Source organism: Sceloporus undulatus, unplaced genomic scaffold (genome assembly GCF_019175285.1).
Source record: "Sceloporus undulatus isolate JIND9_A2432 ecotype Alabama unplaced genomic scaffold, SceUnd_v1.1 scaffold_22, whole genome shotgun sequence".
Classification (NCBI taxonomy): domain Eukaryota; kingdom Metazoa; phylum Chordata; class Lepidosauria; order Squamata; family Phrynosomatidae; genus Sceloporus; species Sceloporus undulatus.
Window position 1 is genome coordinate 974,642 of NW_024802944.1, and position 22,496 is coordinate 997,137.

At 38.6% G+C, this 22,496-nt stretch overlaps 1 protein-coding gene across 2 annotated transcripts in view; it reads right to left on the minus strand.

Moving 5' to 3' along the window:
- Nucleotides 1-22,496, minus strand: part of LOC121917512 (protein phosphatase 1 regulatory inhibitor subunit 16B-like) — a 162,042-nt gene that overhangs the window by 21,291 nt on the left and 118,255 nt on the right. For both annotated transcript variants that reach the window (XM_042443543.1, XM_042443544.1), the window contains exons 3-4: nt 4,340-4,410; nt 1,034-1,179 (exon numbers count right to left, since the gene is read on the minus strand). In XM_042443543.1, coding sequence (XP_042299477.1) covers nt 1,034-1,179; nt 4,340-4,410 — 217 coding nt within the window. The remainder of the gene's footprint in view (nt 1-1,033; nt 1,180-4,339; nt 4,411-22,496) is intronic.

A 22,496-nucleotide genomic window follows, 5' to 3' on the forward strand; every position in this document is an offset into this window, starting at 1 on the left:
AATTGTGGAGATCAAATTTCTATTGTTTATTTTTTTTAAAAAAATCTTCATGCCTGTCTGTGTGTTGTAAAGGGAGAAAGCAAGACTACATACTCAATCTGTTTCTAACTGTTTCATTTAAAACCTTCAAGACATCTGAAGAACCATCACTGCAGTCACTAGGAAAGACTTATCACAAGGGGATAAGAAACGGTTGAGAAACGGAATGCACAAAGATTATCACATGACATTATGCTCATCCCTTACTTATCCCATTAATAACCTGTAATCATCCTGTAATTGTCCTGTAGTAAGCTATTCACAGGAGTTTACCGTTAATAAGATATTGCTTAATTATTAGTGAGTTTTAAGTTAAATATGCTAGTTCAGTAGTCCTAAAATCTGCAAGATAAATAAGAACTGAAAGCAAGTAACAAAGCAGCAAACCAAAAGGAGACAAGCTCTATGTGCTCACAGTTTACTTTCTTAGAGCACGTGGAGCTTGCCTCCTTTCGGCTTGCTCCTAAAATTTGCAGTACCTCAAGTCTCATTATTGTCAATGGACACCAATGTGTGTTTGGCCATATCAGCACAGTGCATGCACATGCCACCATTGACAATAATGGAGTGAAGCCACCCACAGATGCTCCAGCCCACAGCTGACTAGTCTACTGATACAGGGGACCAATTGTATATGCATTTTATAAAATAATAAATAAATTTTATTTGTTTTTATTTGTATCCTGCTTTTCTGTAATAAAAACAATCAAAGCAGCTAACTTTTAATTAATTAATGAATATCCTGCCTTTCTCCCATCACAGCATTTAAGGTAGCTTGGGTGCAATTCAGCCCTCAAGGTTTTATCTGAAATGGAATTTGGCCTTCAGGTTGAAAGAGATTTGCTAGCCTTGCTATTCAAGATGCTCTTGGTGTAGCCAAAACACAGGAATGTACCAAATATGAACAAGCACAGAGATCCCTAGGCAGTGTCCAGAATATTCCACAAAAGGCTAGCCCCAAAAGAAAACACAAAGTTTCAAAAGTATCACCTACTGCTGAATTAGGATCTTCACCAGATTGATATGTCCACATGTTGCAGCTGCATGCAGAGGAGTCCACAGTTCATTGTCCTTTGCATTAACATCGGCCCCATGGTTCAGAAGAAGCTTAACTATCTCCTCATAGTTATCTATGCAGCACTGTTGAGGAATCAAATCCAACAAAGTTAAGTTGGACTATGCACAAATTATTCTTTCTCTTGAACATTCTTTCTCTTGAAAAATGGCTTCCACTTTTCTGCCCCTTGATCTGCCATTAGTAGGTTGCTAACTATAGAAGTGAAATAGAGAGTTGCAAATGAGCATCACCTCATGGAGATTAGGAGGAGCATGTTCCTCCATTTTCCTAAAATTTGACTGCATTTGCTTTTCAATATTCAAAGGATGTATAATTTTAGCAGAACAGGGAAATTATAATCACCTCCGTTTCACAGAAAGGACAGCATAAGTTTCTTTTATATAATAAAATACAATGGTAGGGGCAAGCTTTAGGCACTGGCTAAGGATCAGGTGAAGAAGCAAAAAGTGTGCTGCTCTGCATGAATACTGTCCAGTAGGTGTCTGTAATGGTCCCACCAAAAAAAAGATTGTACACATATAGCACAGGGTTGGATAACTCCAGGATGCTCTAAGGGATACATAGGCCTGTTATAGACTGCCAAAATAAAGCTGCTTCGGGTCTCTTTGGAAGTATGCTGTTTAAATGATGCATGCATCCTAAGAATCCAGAAGCTGCACCAAAGCTGCACTCCAGTGCTTAGGAATGGAGTGTGGCTTTGGCGCGACCTCCGGACTCTTAGGACCCATGCATCATTTAAATAGCATACCTCCAAAGAGACCCGAAGCAGCTTTATTTTGGCAGTCTGTAACAGGCCATAGATTTCCAAATATGCTCCCAAAACTGAAAAGGGACTTGGTAAAAACCTACTCCTGGTTTTGAAAAATGGGTAAATTTTGATGTTCACATTTCAGGAAATACACCTGCAACCTGTTAAAATGGCAAGTCATTATACCTGGATGCTCCCAGCAGAGGCAATTCACCCATTCTGCAGATAAAGGGAATGTCAATTGAATCTAGTGGGATCATGAGCTGCAAAAACAGTTGTGAGGGTCTGTATTTTGTCCACCTTTCCTATAGCAGCATCACTTGTTGCAGCTTTTAAAAACTTTTTTTTTCCAGGGGACAATCCTGGAAAAGCAGTTCCTGCCAAAATCAATCTGACTAGAACATGGCCACATAGCCTGAAAAACCCACAAAAAACTATAAATCTGACTAGTGATCAAAAAATGATAGGCAAGGACTGCTCTACAATAATGCTACTCTAAACTGAAGTCCACAAGATATCAGCTGCTGGTCTATGGCAAGTTTCCCAGGAGACTAGCATAGTCACAATACAATAATAATATGGCACAAATGTGTTACTGGTCACTGGGATACTGGGCAAAAATGCCCCCAGGAAAATGTATAATATAAATTCTTAATATTGCCATGCATCATGTAGTGATTTGTCATTCAGCACTATTCTTAGGAATTTCTTTAAATATAAGTATGCATTTAAAAACAACAACAACTAGCCCTTGTCTCTTTTTAAAAGCTTAATGTCAAATCCTAGCAACAGAAGAAAGTCCATACTTTTGCTCATGGATATATAAAGACAGAACAGTTTCCGCTTGTACCACCCTACAGAACTATAGATATAATATGTTTCATTATTAGTAAAGAACAATGTTTTAAGGCTGGAATGGGCAACTTGTGGCCCTGTACATATTATTGGCCTCAATCTTCCATGGTTCTTTACCACTTGCCATGCTGATTGGTGCCAATGAAAGTTGTAATCCAACAGCATTCGTAGAGCCATAAGTTGCCCGTTACTGTTGACCTAGTAAATGCATCAATCATCTTCCAGAGCCTAGCTATTTTTCCTAAAGTTCCCCAGCAGTCACTTTCCCAAGTGACTGCTAAACACAGTCTCTTTTTTCATCTGTGATGGCAGTAAAAAGTTCTGTCACCAAGCAAAACATGTTTTTTTCTTTGTCACAGGGACTAACAAATAAATATCTGTTAAAAAGAAGTATTTCATGTTCTAGGAGCTAGTTTGCATGTTAAAACAAACATCTATCCAGTGCCAAAGAAAGAATGCTCATTTGCAGAATAATCTGAGCTTCAGCCACCATCCATCAATAGTCACATTTACAATACTGACTGAGGAAGAATGAGCTTTGGGTGAGGTTATCCGCCTTCAGAATCAGCGTAACAACCCTCTCTCTGTTATGCTACCGCCTACCTTCTCAGTGCTCAGGAAAGAGGCTGCCAGATGGTACCTCCTCCTGCCCCAAATGCCCAGAAGCAGCCATTTGATTTCAGAATGTCAAGGAAAATCAGACAAGGTAACAGAGTCCAGATTTGTTTTCTTCCCATGTTAAGCATATAGCTTTGAATAATCTGCCTCCTAATATGAAACTTTGATCTCTTCAGATAGTTTTAAGTACAGGTGCCTTAAGAGACCAGCCAGCATGATGAACTGTCATGAATTGTGAGATATGCTGTCATCTTCTCCAACTACTATCTGCCCGTTGCTTATAGCAGAGGATCTGAGAAATCAGGAACATGGACATTGCGCAAATTCCAGGAGCCTTCTTTTTAGTTTCCACACTCTCCAGCTGACTGCAGACATATAGAGCCCTTTCACACTGCTCAGTTATAGCACTATGATTCCATTTTTAACTGCCACAGTAATATCCAGTAGGATCCTAGGGTTTGTAGTCTGGTGAGGCACTAGAGCTTACTGCCAGAGAATTCTAAATATCCTTCTCTAAACTGCAAAACCCAGGATCCTATAAGATGGAACCATGACAGTTATAGTGGAACCACAGCACTATAACTGTGCCCTTTGTCTCCATAAATTAAGCCATAAGCTCAGTAATGCCTGCATTCACTATCGTGGCTGAACTAGGCATGACCAACAGTTTTCTCTTTGGTTAGAATAATTTTTTTAAAGCAATTATTTTGGCTTATTATTAAAGGAAGAGGATGGTTCACCATCTTCCTAGCTAGAATTAGGATCTACAACTGCCCTTATCTTCCTCACAAACTCTTTAAAAGGGCCATAACAAGGAAAATATAACCTGGTTGATTCCAATTAGTGAGGAGCTCATCCTAGATGCTTTCCAGAGCACTAGGCAAATGCTTTCAGCAGTTTTCTTTTATTTCAAGCATGGGCAGCCTGGAAACTTGCTGTGTGGACATTTCCTTCATTTGACCCTGTTCTGATGTCACATTTCAGCTTTCCTAAATACTTACCTGATGCAGTGCAGTTAATCCATCTTCATTGCACAGGTCTGGACTAAAGCTGTTGTTCAATAAATAACAGACTGCAAGAGACAAGACAGGATGGATTATTTTCAGTAAACATTATCATTAATTTCACCTGCAGATAGAACAAAGAATCTGTCACAAAGAGGTAAAATAATTAACCAAATAAACTACATGCTTTGAGATCAAACCATGTCTAGCTGTTTGTTCAAGAATGTTCAAATGTATCCTTTCCACCCCACCCCACCCTGCAAGCTGCTGTGCTTGCACTGTTATGCCACATTCTAGTTCAACTGTTTGGAAAGCAATGCATTTCCCAGTTGACCCCTGACTGACAGCTAGATGCTTCTATCTGTTTCATTTTTACTTGGCAGAGATTGAAAAGGAAATGATTCTCAGTAATTGTGTGTGGGAATGCAGGAGATTTTGGGTACCACATGATGGTGGAGCCCAGTGGCTTTGGGTTTTATTCCAGATTTTATAGGCACTATTCAAGATGCAGAATCCAATCCCCCAAATAGGATGAACACTATTGAGCAGCACACTGAAACAGCCTTTTACAACTTGATGCTTAACCAGATGTGTTGGACTACAACTCCCATCATCCCCAGCTGGCATGGCTGTATTGTAGTCTAATACAGCTGAAGATCATTAGATTTTTTTAAAGAATAAATCTCACATTACTGCTGCATAGTGCCTGTGCTACACACCCTGTCAATATTCTATAGCTTACAGTCACTTCTGCTGGTAACAGTGGACCCTTGGTATCTGCTGGGGTCTGGTTTTAGGACACACACACACCCAGTGGATGCCATAACCTGTGGATGCTCAAGTCCTACTAAATACAGTGGGGTATTAAAATTGTATTCTTTATATAAAATGACAAAATCAAGGTTTGCTTTTTGGGATTTATATTTTTGAAAATATTTCCAAGACATGGATGGTTGAATCTGTGGATTAAAAAAAATCCATGGATATGGAGGGCTGACTGTAAATCTGCAAATGATCCTTAAAAACAAAATAAGGATGTTTAAATGTCCATCTAATTATTTACAAACAATTATTTTAAAAGAAACAGCAACAATCACAGGAAAGATCTCTTTCTATTTTCCTATTAACATCATAGGAAGATGTTAATTGGCCAGCTTCAATTAATTAATATCCACCTGGGAAGAGAGTGAATGGGAACTGTACTGGGGAGATTAAACCCTTTCCCACATTAGTGAGACAGTGAATCAGGATTTTACTTTGAACTTAAAAGGTGATGAACTCTATCCCTCCCAAGTAGGTCCAGCACCTTGGATAGATCCTTTTAAAGTTCAATCTAAAATCCAGCAAAAACTGAAATGAAGGCCAGCATACATTTGTGCCATGTGTGACAATGGGAACTTTCTTTCTGGAACCAGTAACTAATTCAGGGACTAATTTCTATTGTAACTACTATAGAGAAGACTACCCCCCTCATGTGCATAGACCCAGTCTGTAGCAAGCTTCACCACAGTGACTATTTGAGTTTTAGAAACAAGTAATGTTAGCAAGCTACAAGCAACCTTTTCCCAATCTGAAGCTAACTAGATTTGTTGAACTGCTGATTCTGTCATCCTCAACCACCATGGCTATTTTGTGGCCCAAAACATCTGGAATCTTAAGTTATGGGAGGAAATAAAAACAAATCTTTTTTTTTTCCTTTTCACAAAAAAAATTTGCCCTTTATGATTGTCACTGCGATTTTATACAGAGTAGCCTAATCACCTAAGCAGTGTTACCTCCCTACTCTGAAGAAGTGAACAGTTCAGAAAATATGGCACTATTGCAAGGGATTCTGCTATAAGGCTGTTATTATTCTAACCCAAAGGCTTTGCTGCATTTGGAACTTTGCATGCATGTTTGCTCTGAATATGTTCCCCATAAAAGCATACAAGCAAACAAAATCTAATTTATTTGCTGTGGCTGCACAAGCCAAGGTTAGAAATCTACCATTTTACAAGCTACTGGAGTCTTCCTAACAGCTCTTTTGTTTTTGCTTCAACAGACTAACACAGCTACACTTCAAGAAAGCATTTCTAAAAGATTATCGGCTGGAGCATATCTGCATTTTTTTTCTAGTAAGAGACCTCCCAGTCCAGAAGTGGTTTCATTTGTACAAAATACAAAGTTACTGAAAAATGAGCTGGTGGATATTAATTAAAACATTTCTAATCAACAGAACTAATTAAGGTTGTTGTTCTGAACTCTAGATGCTCAGCAAATTTCAATGATTATATGTGTTGGTGGGTTATCTCATATATTAGAAACATAGTTTTAAACTTGATGAGGTTTCTATTGACATTTAACTTTCTTTGATATCCTGCAGATTTCTGTATTCAATTTTTAATCATTCTTTCCTTATATTTTAAGAAAATAAATAAGTTCAAAATCTTAAGATTTAATCTTTTTCTCAGAATAACATTTGAAAATAGAAGAAATCCTCCTCCTGTAGGCCAACAAGAGCAAACTTAAGGCTGGCAAAGACAGAGCCTTAATGGATCTGACCCACGTATATACTGCACAAGTGTGGTGGTGTGGAATGCTCTTATTCAGGATTCCAGACAAACACCTTTCCTCTCCTCCAGAATACTCCATTTCTTCCCCTCTCTGCAAAAGACACTCAGGACCGAATCCAACCACTGGTCCCAACTAGAATAGATGCATTGAATCAAGGGAATTTACATCAAGTTAGTCTAGTCTAGTTAGGACCAATAACTGGATTTAGGCCTCTATATACTGTTCTTACTGACCATGTTCAGTTCTCATAGAGCTTTTTCTTTCATTGTTGCAACCTGAAATATCCTTCACCCCCACCCCCTGCTTTCTTTTCTTTTCTGAAGTTATTTCAGGCCAATTGATACTTCCTTCTCATGCATAGGTGGTGCTATTTTGGTTACATAAGGACCAGTCCTTGAAGATTCAGCTTGCAGTATATATAATTATATTGAAACTGACATGGTAGAATTGAAAGGTTACTTTTTAACATACATAAACATACTGTGTATTTTTCCAAAAATCCCTACATGAGATGAATTACTACATTTGGCAGAGGCTGCTTGGAACAATTGTCCCACGTGCTAATTCTTACATGTAGAGAGCCTTGAAGTGGGTACATTTACCAGTACAGACATCCCTCCACATCTGTGGGTTACGCATTTGTGGATTTGATTATTCACAGATTACTGTATTTGCCATCACTGATGCTGCCTTATATGTGACAAAACAAATATTTTCTCTCTAAACATTTCTAGGTCCTCAAGCACATTTCTATAGCCAACTTCTTCCGGAAAGCTGGAGGATCTAGAGAAGTGTTGTCTCAGATTAAGAAACAAAACCAAAACTAAAACAGCATCGTATATTGGTGTTTCTTCTGCACCGCAAACCCCACAAAAGTCAAGGGCGAACTATATAACCCATTTTCTTCACTTTCTGAATTGTTACCACCAGAATAACACAGAGATGAGGAACATGTATGTGGCCCTCAAAATGGATTTAAAAAACCCAACCAGACTTTGTGATTAGCTGTGTATGTGGTGGCTAAGGTTGATTCAAATTGTAGTCTGACCACATCTGCACGGCCATGAGTCTACAAGGCCACTTGTACAATGTGTAGATTGGCTACTATCACACTTTACAATCCTATGCACATTTACATGCAGTGTGTTCTTTTTTTAAAAAAAAAGAGGGCAACCTTCTTATTTTAAGAGCCACTGGAGGAAAGATCTCTGTTTTAAGACATGTTCTATTTAAAAATAAAGAATCATGACAACAGATAGCAGGAACCTTGAACTTGCCCATCCATAGCTAATACCTGGACAACGGTATAATAAGGCACACAACTCACTCTTCCCCAATATGGTGAGGTGAAATGCATTTCTATTTAAATTATAGTAGTTTTAAAAAATGTGCATCTGAACATTTGTACATACACTTTTGTGTCCTCTTCTGGAGGATGAATGCATGACTTGTCATCTTAATTTTGCTGTGTGCCTTCAAATTATTTCTGACATATGGCAACCCTGAGATGAGCCTATTATGGGGGTTCCTTGGCAAGAATTAGTCAAAGGGGGTTGCCTTTGTCTTTGAGGCTGAGAAAGTGAGACTTGCCCAAGGTAGTTCAGTTTATTTCCATGGCTAAGCGGGGATTTGAACTCTGCTTGCCAAAGTCACAGACCAGCATGAAAACCACTACACCACTCTAGGTAAATCCCACTCAAGACACAAATAATAAATAAAATGAATAAAAGATTGGGCTGCATCATGAATGAATTCTTTAGGGCTTGCGTATGAATCCTCATTTTGTCAGGGCAAATGTGGCTTCTAGCATCTTGCTCACCCCATCGCAATGTTCCTGAGCTAATGAAAGTATCAACCACAAGAGGCTCATCTTTATTATTTCCTTTCCCTTCCAAAACTTTAAAGGGCCAGTGATAGTTAAGAGCCAGGATTATGCTGGCAAGAGAGAAAGAGAGACAGAGAGCACACAACATGATGAAGAAATGCACACTACATAATGAAAAACATTAGCAAGACTAAAATGGCAGTCACAGAACATTAGCAGGACTAAAATGATACTCATAAAAGGTTATATGGGCTGTGGGCATGAGAGGGAATAACACAAGCTAGTTTCAAGAAAGTGTGGAATCCAGCAAGCTAATTCTCTGTCAACTATTCTTTTGAAGTTACAAGCAGGCATGCAAAAGTTGCCCTAAAGAAATGAAAGCCACAAACATCAACAGTTATATCTATATACCATATCTAAGGTTGACCAATATAACTAATTGTCATCTTGCAGGGCACAGAGTTGCAGGACCAGTCTTACCTTTTCAGGCAGCAAATGTCTCATCATGAAAGGCTAACAAATTCTTGATCTTTATTTATTATAATCTACTTCCTCCTTGCTGGCAGAGGGAGAAGCAATACTGAGATTTCTGCCTCAAGTGCTAAAATGCATGGTTCTTTTTAGGACAAGCCATTTTGAGGGGTGTTTGTTTGCTGTTCTGTCTCAGATAGTGATGGGTCATGGGCTAGCCCTGAAAAATCAGCAATCTGAAGCCATTACAGATTGGTTTTTGTCAGGTACAATGATTTGTTATCGATAAAAGAAGAAGAGGTGATTTTTAAAAAAATGTAACTATGGAAATAGGATCCCGCCATTTCAGTGCATTTTAGCTCATTCACAAGACCAGAAGAGAACCTTCTAGATATACCTGTCCAAGGATTGAGATCTGCAAGAGAGGCCCTCCTATGTGTCCCACCAGAAGGGCCCAACATGGAGTGGGAGGACATGGGAGCAGCCTTCACAGCTATGGCACCTCAATAGCAGCACTCCGCTTAGAAGTCCAACTGTCACCTATGCTGATTTTTTTCCTATTGTGAAGTCAAGCTGTAGATTTTTATTAAAGCCTTTGGAGCTTAATTTACTTTTAAATATCCATGTACATGGTTTTTAATTGTTATAGCCTTTTAAGCTGTTTTAACTTGTTGTCATGTGTAATGTGTTTTTAGTCTGTGTACATCATTTTAATGTTTTAATCTGGAATTGTTTTGAATTGTATACTGCTGAATCTGCATGGCATGCTGAAATCCCATGATAAAGGGCAGTATGCTCTTTTTTATTGAAATAAAAGGTATCACTATTCTGTCAGATACCTTTTCTGGACTTGTCCATAATGTTCTTTGACACTTAGGAATGCTGAGAACTAGGAGTTAGTCTACACATTTGCAACAGAAAAAAATATTCTCCCAAATCTGCACAGAATTCTTATCCAGGAACTTTAATTGCAAGATAAAAACACTTCACATTTTTAAGTGACATGTCTAATTTGACATAGCTCTGTCCTATAAGATCAAATTTCTCATCATCTGCAAAACAGCGAGTCGGCTAAAATTAATTCACTTTTATGGTTGTTGGTTTTTCTGTGTGCAAGCACATGCCCATACAGAAATGGTTATGAGATTTATTTTTGCTCCATCTTCCATACTAGAAGAAAACATATTAAAACAGTCATATTTTTATCTCTCTTCCATTGCCTGTATAAACTAGATTTGCATAACAAATGTTAGAATTGCTCATGTTTTTCCCTGTTCTTAACGGTTCTGTAAATCTCGCTGCTGAATAATCCCAAGCTGTAAAAAATGACACATCCTGAACTGATTTGCTCATTAGACAATATAGTCAGATGTGACAAATTACAACAATTCTTATTAAATAGCTTACTGCAGCACTGGCATGACAAAGTCTTCGTACTTTGTGCATTTCATTTTCTAAATAAGACAAGCATTCCATGTAGCTGTTATCTTCTAATGGTACAAGTGATTCTCAGGACTGATGTATACAATCACCTTCCAATGTGGAAATTCATGGTGGCAGGAAAAACAATGCAGCTTTTCCTCATAATGACGAGTCAAACAGCCTGTTCCTCACAGGGTGAAGGGAGAGAGCCAGAAATGGTTGGGCATTTCATATTCCAATTAGAATAGTACAGTGCACCCGCATCATACGCGGTAGTAAGTATATATATACACACACACATCTGTTTTTCAGTTCCTTCTGTGTGATCATTGTGCATATCAACATGAACATTTAATTCATGTATCTCATCCCTTTATTTAAAATATTTATTTTAAAACAAACAAACAGCTTCATTTATATCCCGCTTCATACTGAACTAACAGTGTCTAAGGGGTTTACAACTGTAAGCCTGAGTCAAGCTTGAGCCCTTTTGATGGTATTGAACTCGCAACCTTATGGTTCTGAGTGAGTGAGTGCAGTACAGGCATTTAACCACTGCATGACCAGGGCTCCTACAAAGTAGGATTCAAAGTGGGTTAAAAGCACTTCTATTAAAACATAACAGAAACAGCCCTTCAAGATAAATTATGATTATACGTCAAATCAGAGGAGCAGCAAAAGGGGAAAAAAGGGGGATCTTTTTCAGAAAAAAACCCTACAGTGAGCCCTTGGTATCTTCTGGAGTTAAGTTCTAGGACCCCCCATCCCAATGGATACCAAACTCTGAGGATGCTGAAGTTTTCTGGCAAGTGTGCAGGTAAGCTAAAAATAAAGAACAGAACAATTTACAACAATAAAAACAGCACATAAAAACTGAAGATAAAACCAGTGGCAAGGTATAAAGGTGTAACACATAAAACTAAAGTAAAACAAGCAGCAAAATAAAATAGTACAGCAATCTAATAGTACTAAAACAGTTCTCAAAATGCCATAAGTGAATTAAAACATCTTTAACGTATACCTAAACAAAGATAGTACACTCTTTCAGAAGATTCTTCAAACCTTTATTATTTACAACATATTGGTATGAAAGCCTTACACCTTTTATTATGTCTCTGTGCTCTTCTCCCTTCTTCTTCTGTCTCCCAAAATAAAATTGAAAATGGTTGGGAAGACTGAACTTGATCAGTGGCAAAGGCAGTTAACATAGTTCTCACAATGTCCAATTAAGATAGCTTGTACAAGCTAGCCATCAAATCCTAATTTATGTTTTTGCTTCTCTTGCTGGCTAACCACACATTTCTGCTCTTCTAATAGAAAATGACTGACAGATGCATCATTCACCAGCAGCTCTGGCTTTCTCTTATTTACTCTGGATGCGATTTCCATTAGGCCGCTTAATTCAATCTGCCTTGTTTAAAAGCCATTCTCTACTAATAACATAGAACTATAATCATGTTGTCCCTGCTTCCAGAATGGCCATGTTGCTGTGTGGAGATTAAATCCTGCCACTCCTTTTTTTTCTCCTTGTATTTTCTAATAGATTAAAAACAAATAGTGCCAGTTCTATACGTTTTTCCCCTCCACCACATGCCGTTGCAGCCCAGGTTAAGTTCTATAGCCAACACACAACAATAATTTAAAAATGTTAGAACCCTGCTGCATCAGACCACAGACTGAGCAAGTCCAGCATCCCATTTCCAAGCAAGTTTTATTTGTGAACTCCACAGACTGACCATGAAGGAAACAGATCTCTTCAGTTCTTTGTACCCATTGTCTGTTTTTAAAGTAAGACTGCCTCCAAACATGGAGGTTGTATTTATCTATAGCATACAGGTCTAAGCCAAAGAAAATAATTTAAGCTAGTGACCATTCACATCTTGTGGAAGCGAATTCCACAGTAGTCTTCTGTCAGGGATATAGTCCTCAAGAACTTCCCCCACTACACACAAAAGCTGACAAGACTAAGTGTACAACCCCTTTTTCTCAGCACAGCTGAGTTGAGATGGAACCACAGCACAGATGCACCAAATGTGGCATCTTTCATGGAGTAACTAAGTACTCAAAGGCTACTAGAGAGGAAATGTTAAGGTTTATTGGTTGAATTATTTCAGTTGTGATGGGGAAAATACTTATGTTAATATACAGAGAATTATAACTTGGAACCAGGGATGAGAATCATGTGGCCTTCTATATATTGAGGGACGTCAAATCCCAGCAGCCCTAGCCAACATAGCCAAGGGTGAAATACTGAAAGCTCAAGCAAACATCTGGAGGGATACATGGTTCTCATACCTACTTTAGAGAAACTAAAGTGGTTTATGGTTTTTGTGGGTTTTTCGGGCTATGTAGCCATGTTCTAGAAGAGTTTCTTTCACATAGCCCAAAAAACCTCACAAAAAAACATGGATGCCGGCCATGAAAGCCTTCGACTTCACATAAAGTGGTTTAGCCCTTAGAAAACATATTAAGAGGTAGCTGTGTTGGCCATGTAGTAAAATACAACAAAATAAAAAATCCACAAAGGAACTCTACTTTTACTGGGCCAGCTCCAAAGCAAAAAAAATGCATCATGCAAGCTTTTGAAGCTTCTTCGTCAAGCAAATATGTTAAAAATCATACTGGGGAGGGGGTTGACAATTTTAGATCTACAGGCCTTTATTTTCTCCCAGGTGTTACTCTGCTGTCAGATCTATTAAAAACACTCAGTTAGAACACTTTAAAACCATAGATATCATGGAGCAGACAAAAGCATAGCATACCACTTTAAAATACCCTTCTCCCACAGCTAGGTTTGGGGTTGGCCCAAAAACTGTATTGCTGCCTTAGAAAGTATTTCCCAAAATATAAATTGTAAACTATTCCTCTATGAGCATACTCAACTTTTAATATCTTTGGGGGAGGTCTTTCTCTCCATCTTGCCACAATTCTAAGTGCATTTGGGGGAAACCCAGGAGAGCACCTTCTTGGTAGCTGCTCTGAAATTGTGGAATCCCCACCCACCCCATGCAAGGCTCAGGTGATCTCCTGTTTCTGCCTTCAGGCAAAGGACTTTTTATTTAAGCAGGACTTTTGTTCATAACTGTGGGAGAAGAATGTTTTAAAGATGTGTATTATTCAGTATAGTGTAGTGGTTTGGGCACTGGAGACCAGGGTTTAACTCCCCATTCTGCCATGGAAACCCACTGGGTGACCTTGGGCAAGTCACACTATCTCACCCGCAGAGAAAGGCAAGGGCAAACTCCCTCTGACTAATTCTTGCCAAGAAAGCCCTGTGATATATTCGCCTTAGCATCACCACAAGTCAGAAACAACTTGAAGGCACACATGAAGGAGAAGTTATACTTTTAAATGTATTACTGTGTCCTGGCTTGTTAAAAATGTTTTAATTTCGTGTTTTTACTAGAATTGCTTGTTTAATGGTTTTGCAAATGTTTATATCAAATAGGTTTTAGATGTTTTGATTTATAGGATCTCATATTGACTGAAAAGCAGGGTATAGATTAAATAACTAATACCACGTGGGTGCTGGTTGGGTCAGCTGGAATCCATCTGATATTTTATCACAACACACAAACTTTAACTCCAGGTTATAAAATGCAGGAGTCACTGTAAATTTTAAGCCAGTTTCCAAATGATGGAGATGCTGCTGCGAGTGGGGCAAGTATAAGTGGGATTGTGTTCATGCTGTATTGGAAATGATAGGGGTATTTGCAGTACCTTAGTAAAACCAGCCAGGAGTTTGAAACAATCCTCTGGAACAGAATCAGCAGTACAACAAAGGGGCGTCATATGTGCAAAAAACAGCAAAATGTTCTCCAGGCAAATTATTCTCCCTTATAGGAAACCATGGATACTGCAGTTGTATGATGAAGCAGAAGATTCTTGGACTACCAAGGCTTCATCTACACTGCAGAAATAATACAGTTTGACACCGCTTTAACTGTCATGGCTTAATACCAAGGAATTCTGAGATCTGTAGTTTGTTATGGCACCAGAGCTCTCTGACAGAGAAGGAAAAAATATCTCACAAAACGATAAATTCCAGAATTACACAGCACTGAACCATGGCAATTAAACGGATGCCAAATTGCATTATTTCTGCAGTGCCAATGAGGCCCAAGTCTCTTTTGGATAAGCTAAGCCAATTAAACCAAAGATACATTTTTAAGTTTATCAATGATCAAAGGCTTAACTCTACTAGAAGTACTAGTTCAAAGAGAATGCCAAGATGAGAAATATGCAACCATGATCTGCATACTGAATCCTGATGGGGAAGTGTGTAGTCATCAATCTCATCTCCAATGTTATCTGCAGATTCATTGGCCTGCCATGTACTCTAATGTCAAAAATGGCTAAAAACAGGCATAGTTCTAGCCCTCCTCCATATATAATGGTGATATTTGAGGAGCTCCAACTGTTTAAAATAAAATTGTAAGTTTATCTAGTGATACCTCAGAAGCAGACGTAGAGTGTTTATATACAGAAGCCCAGACTTTGTATTCCCTAGAGCTGTGCCAACAAATGCAAGACCTTGCGTGCATGTTTTTGTGTTTTGAAATAGCTTACCATTTCATCCGTAGATTTACGGCGCTTTATAAATAAAGCTAATAATCCAAAATATACTTTGCACAAGTCACAGCTTGCCTGCAGATCAGTGTCAAACCATGGTTTGTGGTCTTGGTTTGTTGGTAAGTTATTTGCAAACCATATCTTGCCTGTTTTCTACTTAATATGGAAAGTATGGTTTGCTCCAAGCCAGGAATGGCAGCTTCACATCAGTCCATGAAAGAAGGAGGGGCAGCACAAGTCCAAAATGCACTGTTATTGGTTCTTGTAATGATTCTTCTTCAGGAAGAACTGGATCAATTTCACTAAAAAAACTACCACATCAATGTTACATACAATTTGGGGATTATGTTAACAAATAGCATGCAGAAACATTTGTATTCCAACTGCAATTTTTTACTGTTAAATTTGAACATTTCATTTTGCTTATAGAATTGTTTAAAGGTTAGTGCACTATGGCATAGAGCTGTATTTTCTTCTGTTACAACTCGGTTATTCCTCTTATCTCTGATAGTGTCCACTCACTCTTGAAAGCTGGCACTTCCTAAATAGCTCTTCTCGACACAGCTTGTTTATCACAGACTCCATGATATATGTCCAATCTTAACTGCTGAGCTAGGAATCCAGACATTGCATCAAAAAATTCCTCAATGCCCATAGTTCAAAGCCTGTAGAGACTCTCATGTCTGTAACACATAACTTTTCTTGCTTGTTATGCCGAACACACAATATGGTATAACTGTGCAAGGCTCTGGTCCCCCATAGCACCATCTGTTTCTTGCTGAGGCCATGTGGAAGAGGAAATTTCCTGCAGCTAAGATAAACTGCTAGATTGTTGCTTCATTCCACAATGCTCTCAACATTTCATTTTCACAATGAATGCTTGACAAAAGTTTCTTTACTTTTAGATTACTGTTTAGTCCTGAGAGGTTAGTACTCCTAGAATACATGCGCTCTGTTGACCTTTCATTTACAACTTTAGACCTTCCTATGTGTGGAGACTTTAGCTTGGCCACAGAGGGTCACAAATGCTCAGAGAATATGAATAAGATTGTCATTCAACAGCAGGAACAGAGAGGCAGTTAGGCTGTAACAATTCAGTGAAGTGACTTCTCATTCTCAAAGCTGATGGGTAATCATTTTAAAAGTACACAGCTTTGAAATGTCATTTTTTGATCATTATTCCCAGAACACCCAGGGTCTAGAATGAAGGACTTATTTCTTCAGCAGATTTGGGGAGGAAGCTATGTACCAAAAAGTGGTCAAGTCACCATACACACATTTTATCTCATCCTTACATCCCTTTTTCTCTTTGATGCCCCTTCCTTCCTTCCTTCCTTCCTTCCTTTTTTCTAACATTTCCACTTCTATCTCCCTTTCTGATACCCTCTTGATTCTTTCTAAAGATTTACACCAACATTCCCTCTTCCCCACATCTTCTCTTGTCTCTTCATATCCAGTGCTCCCATTTTCTGCCTCCCTTCTCATATAGCAGGCTGCCATTACTGTCAATGGCTGTATGTGCACACAGCCAGGCTGACATGGCCACACACACCTCAACATTCATATAACTTTTTCCATTGATCTGAAATGTTCCCTTGCAGAAGGCTTTTGAAATTAGGCCAAGAGTCACATGAAATTAGGCTGTTTTGATAGGTTTTTTTTTTCATATAAAGAATTATATAATTGATTGAGATTGTATGATTAATCAGTTATAATAGTTTTTTATCAGATGGCAACCCTAATTATTTTATATTATTATTATTATTATTATTATTATTATTATATAATTGCCAGGGACCACATGCCTCTAACAAGATTAGAAGGGTACAAGAAATATAAAGTAGTCAAAAAGAAGCATACACTTTGCCCTTTGGGGGGGAAAACGTTCATGGGTAGATGTGTAGGCTGTACAGCAAAATACATCAAAATCCATACTCCACAAGCAGTGATGCATTTATTGCACCAATTCCAAAATACATTATGCAAGCTTTTGAAACTTCATTGGCTTCTTCACCAAGCAAGGATGTTAAAAATCAGAGAGGAGAAAAGTGGTGACAATGTTAGAGTCACAGGACTACATTCTGACAGATGTCGTCAGTTAAGATGGTATGAGGGATGCCAGAACAGGCAGAGGCCACTCTTCTTATTGGTCATGTGAGGACTAGGGATAAAGAGCAACAAAAGTTATAACATTTAAACTTCATTAACAGAAAAGTAACTTCTCTTGAGATCCAAATGTCCCTGTCCTGTGCAAAGCTAACTGCTCCTTTCTTAGTCAGAGAACATTGCATTTCTCAAGGAGTCTCTGTACTATTACATCTGGAAAAAAACTTTAAAGTGCTATATAAGAAAGCTTGCCAAATTATAGCCCCAAACTGTAGTCAAATGAAAAAGTCCTTGCCTTTGTTGGAGGCACAAAACCTCAAAGAGATAAGTCCCAGTTTGCTAGTGTATCCATATGGCACAATAATAGTGTAACGTTTGGAGAGCCAGCAATGAATTTGCCCTGTCAACCTTAACAACCTTTTCCCCTTACAGCCTGCTTTAAGAATTCTTTGGAGTCCTTTGAAAGTTCTTTGTTACCCTGCAGTTAAGTCTACCCACACAAAAAACTATTTTCTAGACCATCCCCTCCTCCCAGTGCTAAAAGTCACATAGTCAATCTGCAGTCTACTCCACTGTTATTAAGTAAAATATATGCCCACACCTCCTGCATTAGGCTTTTATGTTTGCCATTTTCTGTCTGTTAGAAAGGTCCCTTTTTTAAGTGAACCAAAAAAAAAAAATTACACACAAACAACGGAAACTGACTCATTGGTTCTGTGCAAAAGAACAATGAGACTGATTGCAGATCAAGTAATATCAACGTCTACAAAGGAAATAAACTATGGGCTTCTTCACACCTTGCACTGTGTGGATCTATGCCACTTGATATCAACCAATTGGTGAAAATAGGACAAAACATTCTTGTAACTGCACACAATGTTCTCCTAGTCCACGCTAATGACATAGGCAACATTAAAAACAGTTCCTGAAAACTAAAGTGTATCCCCTCTTCTCTCAATCTGATACCATTGTAACTGCCCTGGCTCTGTCCCCTGGAATCTTGGTATTTACAGTTTGGTAAGGAATTAAGGTAAGAGAGTTCAAGTGCCGTATTTCACGGGAGTATAGAGAATTCTAAGTAACTCCCCAAACTATAAATGCCAGGATTCCACAGGGTAGAACCAAACTACTATAACTATGTTGTACTGATACTCTCCTAGTGTCATGTTCCAGGCTTCCCAACTGCATGATGTCCTCTTTTGTTCATCCCACTCCACATGAGGAGTGCAACTGGACATCACCAGCATTTGGTCCTCCTCAAGTGTTCACTTAAACTGAGAAACATAATATATGAATAGGGCTAGTGTAGTGGTACTCAAACTTTTTACTCTTGGAACTCCCCTTTACATGTACATGCAGACATTCCCCTCCCGATTCGACGTAGCACAGAAATAAAAATATTTTATTTAGTGTACATCTTTTCATTCACATATTCATGTTTATTCATATCTTAACATTTTATAAGGAAACAATATTCTTGAAATTAGAACAGTTTTATTTAAGTAAATTCAACATTTAACTCAATGTATGTATACATTTTATATACAAAAATATATAAGGAAGAGGAGGAAGAGAGATTAGGGTCTTCTAGTTTCATGGCTCCCTTGAGCAACTCTCATGCCCACCTGGACGTCCCATACCACCATTTGAGAACTAGTGTTCCAGGGGATCAGTATCTACTCATACTTTGGAAGAAGATCACTAGAGGACTGTGGTACACTCAGCCCTCTCTATCAGTGGGCTAGCCATCCACAGACTGGAGTATCTGTGGATGGTCCCACTCCATTACTGTCAATGGCAGCATGTGCACGCAGCCAGGCTGACATGGCCATACACACCTCAACATTCATTGATAATAGTAGACTTGAGGTCCTGCAATTTTTGGTATCCATGAAGAATGCAGAACCAAACCCCTACCAAATGGAAGGCCAACTGTATTTGGTAACATTTGTCTTGTAGCAGTTGTTTATTTACAAATGTACAAGTTGAACATAGGTGGAGGCAAACAACCAAAGTTCATTACATATGAGAGAGAGTTTTTGGGGATGAAATGGGTTGTGGAATACTATTCTAGACAAATGAGTAAGCATTGTATAATAGCTCTACAGTGTGTACATTTTTGTTCTTACCTGTTCAAAATCTTCCTCTTTTGAAGGAAGAGGTGATATGATAGCCCTGTTTAAATATTTGAAAGGATGTCATATTGAGGAGGGAGCAAGCTTGTTTTCTGCTGCTCCAGAGAACAGAACCCGGAACAATGGATGCAAGCTGAAGGAAAAGAGATTCCGCCTCAACATTAGGAGGAACTTCTTGACAGTAAGGGCTGTTTGAAAGTGGAACACACTCCCTCTGAGTGTAGTGGAGTCTCCTTCCCTGGAGGTCTTCAAACAGAGGCTGGATGGCCATCTGTTGGGGATGCTTTGATTTGGATTTCCTGCATGGCAGGGGGTTGGACTGGATGGCCCTTGTGGTCTCTTCCAACTCCATGATTCTATGATTCTATGAAATTGCTCTGGATAAGTATGGGTTACTGAGACCAATCTGCCTAGGTTGAAAGATCCCTTACATCTGTGTATATTCAGAACATGCATGAATTCACACATGTATCTTGAAAGAATATCTGGTAACACAGATGTATTTCCTGTGGAAATACATGTAATAGTCCCATGTGTATGTGTGTGTGTGTGCATTTGTGTTAAATAAATGTGCCCATGCGGAAAGAACAATCTCAGATCTCTCTGAATAATATGGAGCCCATTCCTTTGTTTTTCTTGTCTTAATGAGTTCAAAAAAGAGCCACATTTTAATAGATTCCTTCCAGAGATAATAAAATTCAAGTCATTTCCATTCAAATGCTTTTCTTTCATACATATTATTGTGGCTATATTTTAAAAAGCTTAATTTTAATCTTTGATGTGGCACCAACATTTTATCTCTGCCTGAGGGTAAGTTCCCTTTGAAACTATAATAAATTGTATACTTATGGAATTGCAAAGCAAAGAATTATTTCCAAGACTACCCCCCCCCCCAGCAGTTGCTTTATCTAGAGTATGAGCTGTGAAACTACATATTCTGATGAGCCTGAAAAGCTCTTTATCTCAATGGTACAGTCAAGTCCATATCAACAAATGCTTCTTCAAAAAGTGTTCTTGCATTGGACCAAAACCTATTTGGGAAGAGAATGTAAACATTTAAATTAACTCTAGGCTCCACAAGCCTGCTGAACAAATCTTAGAACTGGAAGGAAGATACACAAATAATTGAACTTAACCAAAACTATGAAACTTAATAGAATATTTTTTTATCACCATTAACTTCATGTTTCAAATGTAGTTACCTCTGATGAACTCCCAGAGGGTTTCACTGAAGAAAACTTCATAAATTTTAATAGTATATTGATTGACTTGATAATTTGTGGCAATTGGTTGAGGTTTGTCAAATACCCTCCTTAATGTATGTTTTTGTTATAGAAAAGAACCACCAAGCATCTACCGTTCACCCTGATCCTATTAGTAACCCAGCCATTTGTGCTGGGACACACCTGAAATCTCACCACCATTAGAGCAATGATAAAAGTAGGCACAAGCTACTCTCAGACTATCATTCCATGGTTAGTGAATGAATGGGAGTAAGACTGGGAATTGCAATAGCAAGCATCCCTTATGATATCCATAACAAGATTCCACACATGCAGGTGTAGGCAAATAGATATCTCTCAGTATAACCAGAAACCCTAATAGTTAAACATTCCTGTGTACATGGATAGAATCAAGTGTAAATGCAAGGACTCAAAATACTCCTTCATTTGAAATCCGCATCCAGAGGATAAGGGTAGGTATAATGTCCATGGTTTTGCTCACCCAACACCCATGGACCTGATCTTCCCCATCTGACATACGGCCTTAACCCTTTCTATGGCCTCACAACCCCTCTGACTTCCCAAAGCCTGCAAGCCCCTCTCTGGATGTGTGGTTTGCCTCTAAACACTTACTTCCCTTGCTGAAAATTGGCTGAAACCCCAGAAGTTAAAATAGGAAGTAGATTTCTGATCACTTCCAGGTGCTATTTCTGACATTTTTTTTCACTCACAATGGGGCAGTATGGGCCATCATGATTGTGTAAGAGAAAAACATTATTCCTCCCTACTTACCCACAGCTGCTCATCCATAGTTTAGTTGCTGACACAAGTACTGTACTGAGACAGCTGAACCAAAATGACCCTATTTTAGTAGCCAGATACCCATGGGGATATTTAAGCCAGATTTCTCGCCCCTTGGAGAATGAATTTCAAAAAGGGGGTTATTGTACCATGGTTACATTTGAGCCCCATCCAAGTGTCATTCTGCCCTCTCCCAAAAAAACGCACTGTGAATGAAGGTATGTGATGACATGATACTAATCAGTGCAGCATTATAAAGGAAACAAAATGGTGGCTACAAGCCACCTAAAGAAGCAGGACATATCTAGGAATTGTAACATTGTCATTGATATTAACAGTAAAAAGTAGGTTACAGAGGCAATCAAGCCTGGATTTTTCTCTCTCTCATACACATCTTTTTTATTTCTAGCAATTTTGAACTTTTGCCCTTGCCTGAGTCGTCACTGAGCATGCTATCAAATCTAAAACACAACCCAAATTAAAGCTTCATATAAATTCCTGCAGATAAAAGTGTTTTAGAATGCTATCTGTAGAGAAAAACTGTTGGAAAAAATATGCCAGAATGAAATATTGATGCATGATTTGCAGGAAACATTCAAACACTGAAGTTAAGCATTCCTATTCATAGAATATTCTTGTGGCTCACACCTCAATTTTAATTTTCTGCTTTCCCTGTGTACTTTCCCCCACCACCAGGAACCATACCCAAATAGAGAAACAGACAATGTGAAAGAGACCCAGAAGATGATCATTTAACAAATAGTATGTAAGTACTTAGAAAGGAATGCCCTGATCATGGTTTCTCAAAAAGGCCAAACTAATCTCATCTCTCTCTCTCTCTCTCTCTCTTTGACAGAGTTACAAGTTTGGTAAATGAGGAGAATGCTGTGGATGGGGGATATCTTGATTTCAATACAGCCTTTGATGAGATCCCCCACAATATCCTTGCAAAAAAAAGCTAGTGAAATGTGGGCTAGACAATGCAACTGTTATGTAGATTTTTAACTGGCTGACCAGCTGAACCCAAGGGTTCTTACCAATGGCTC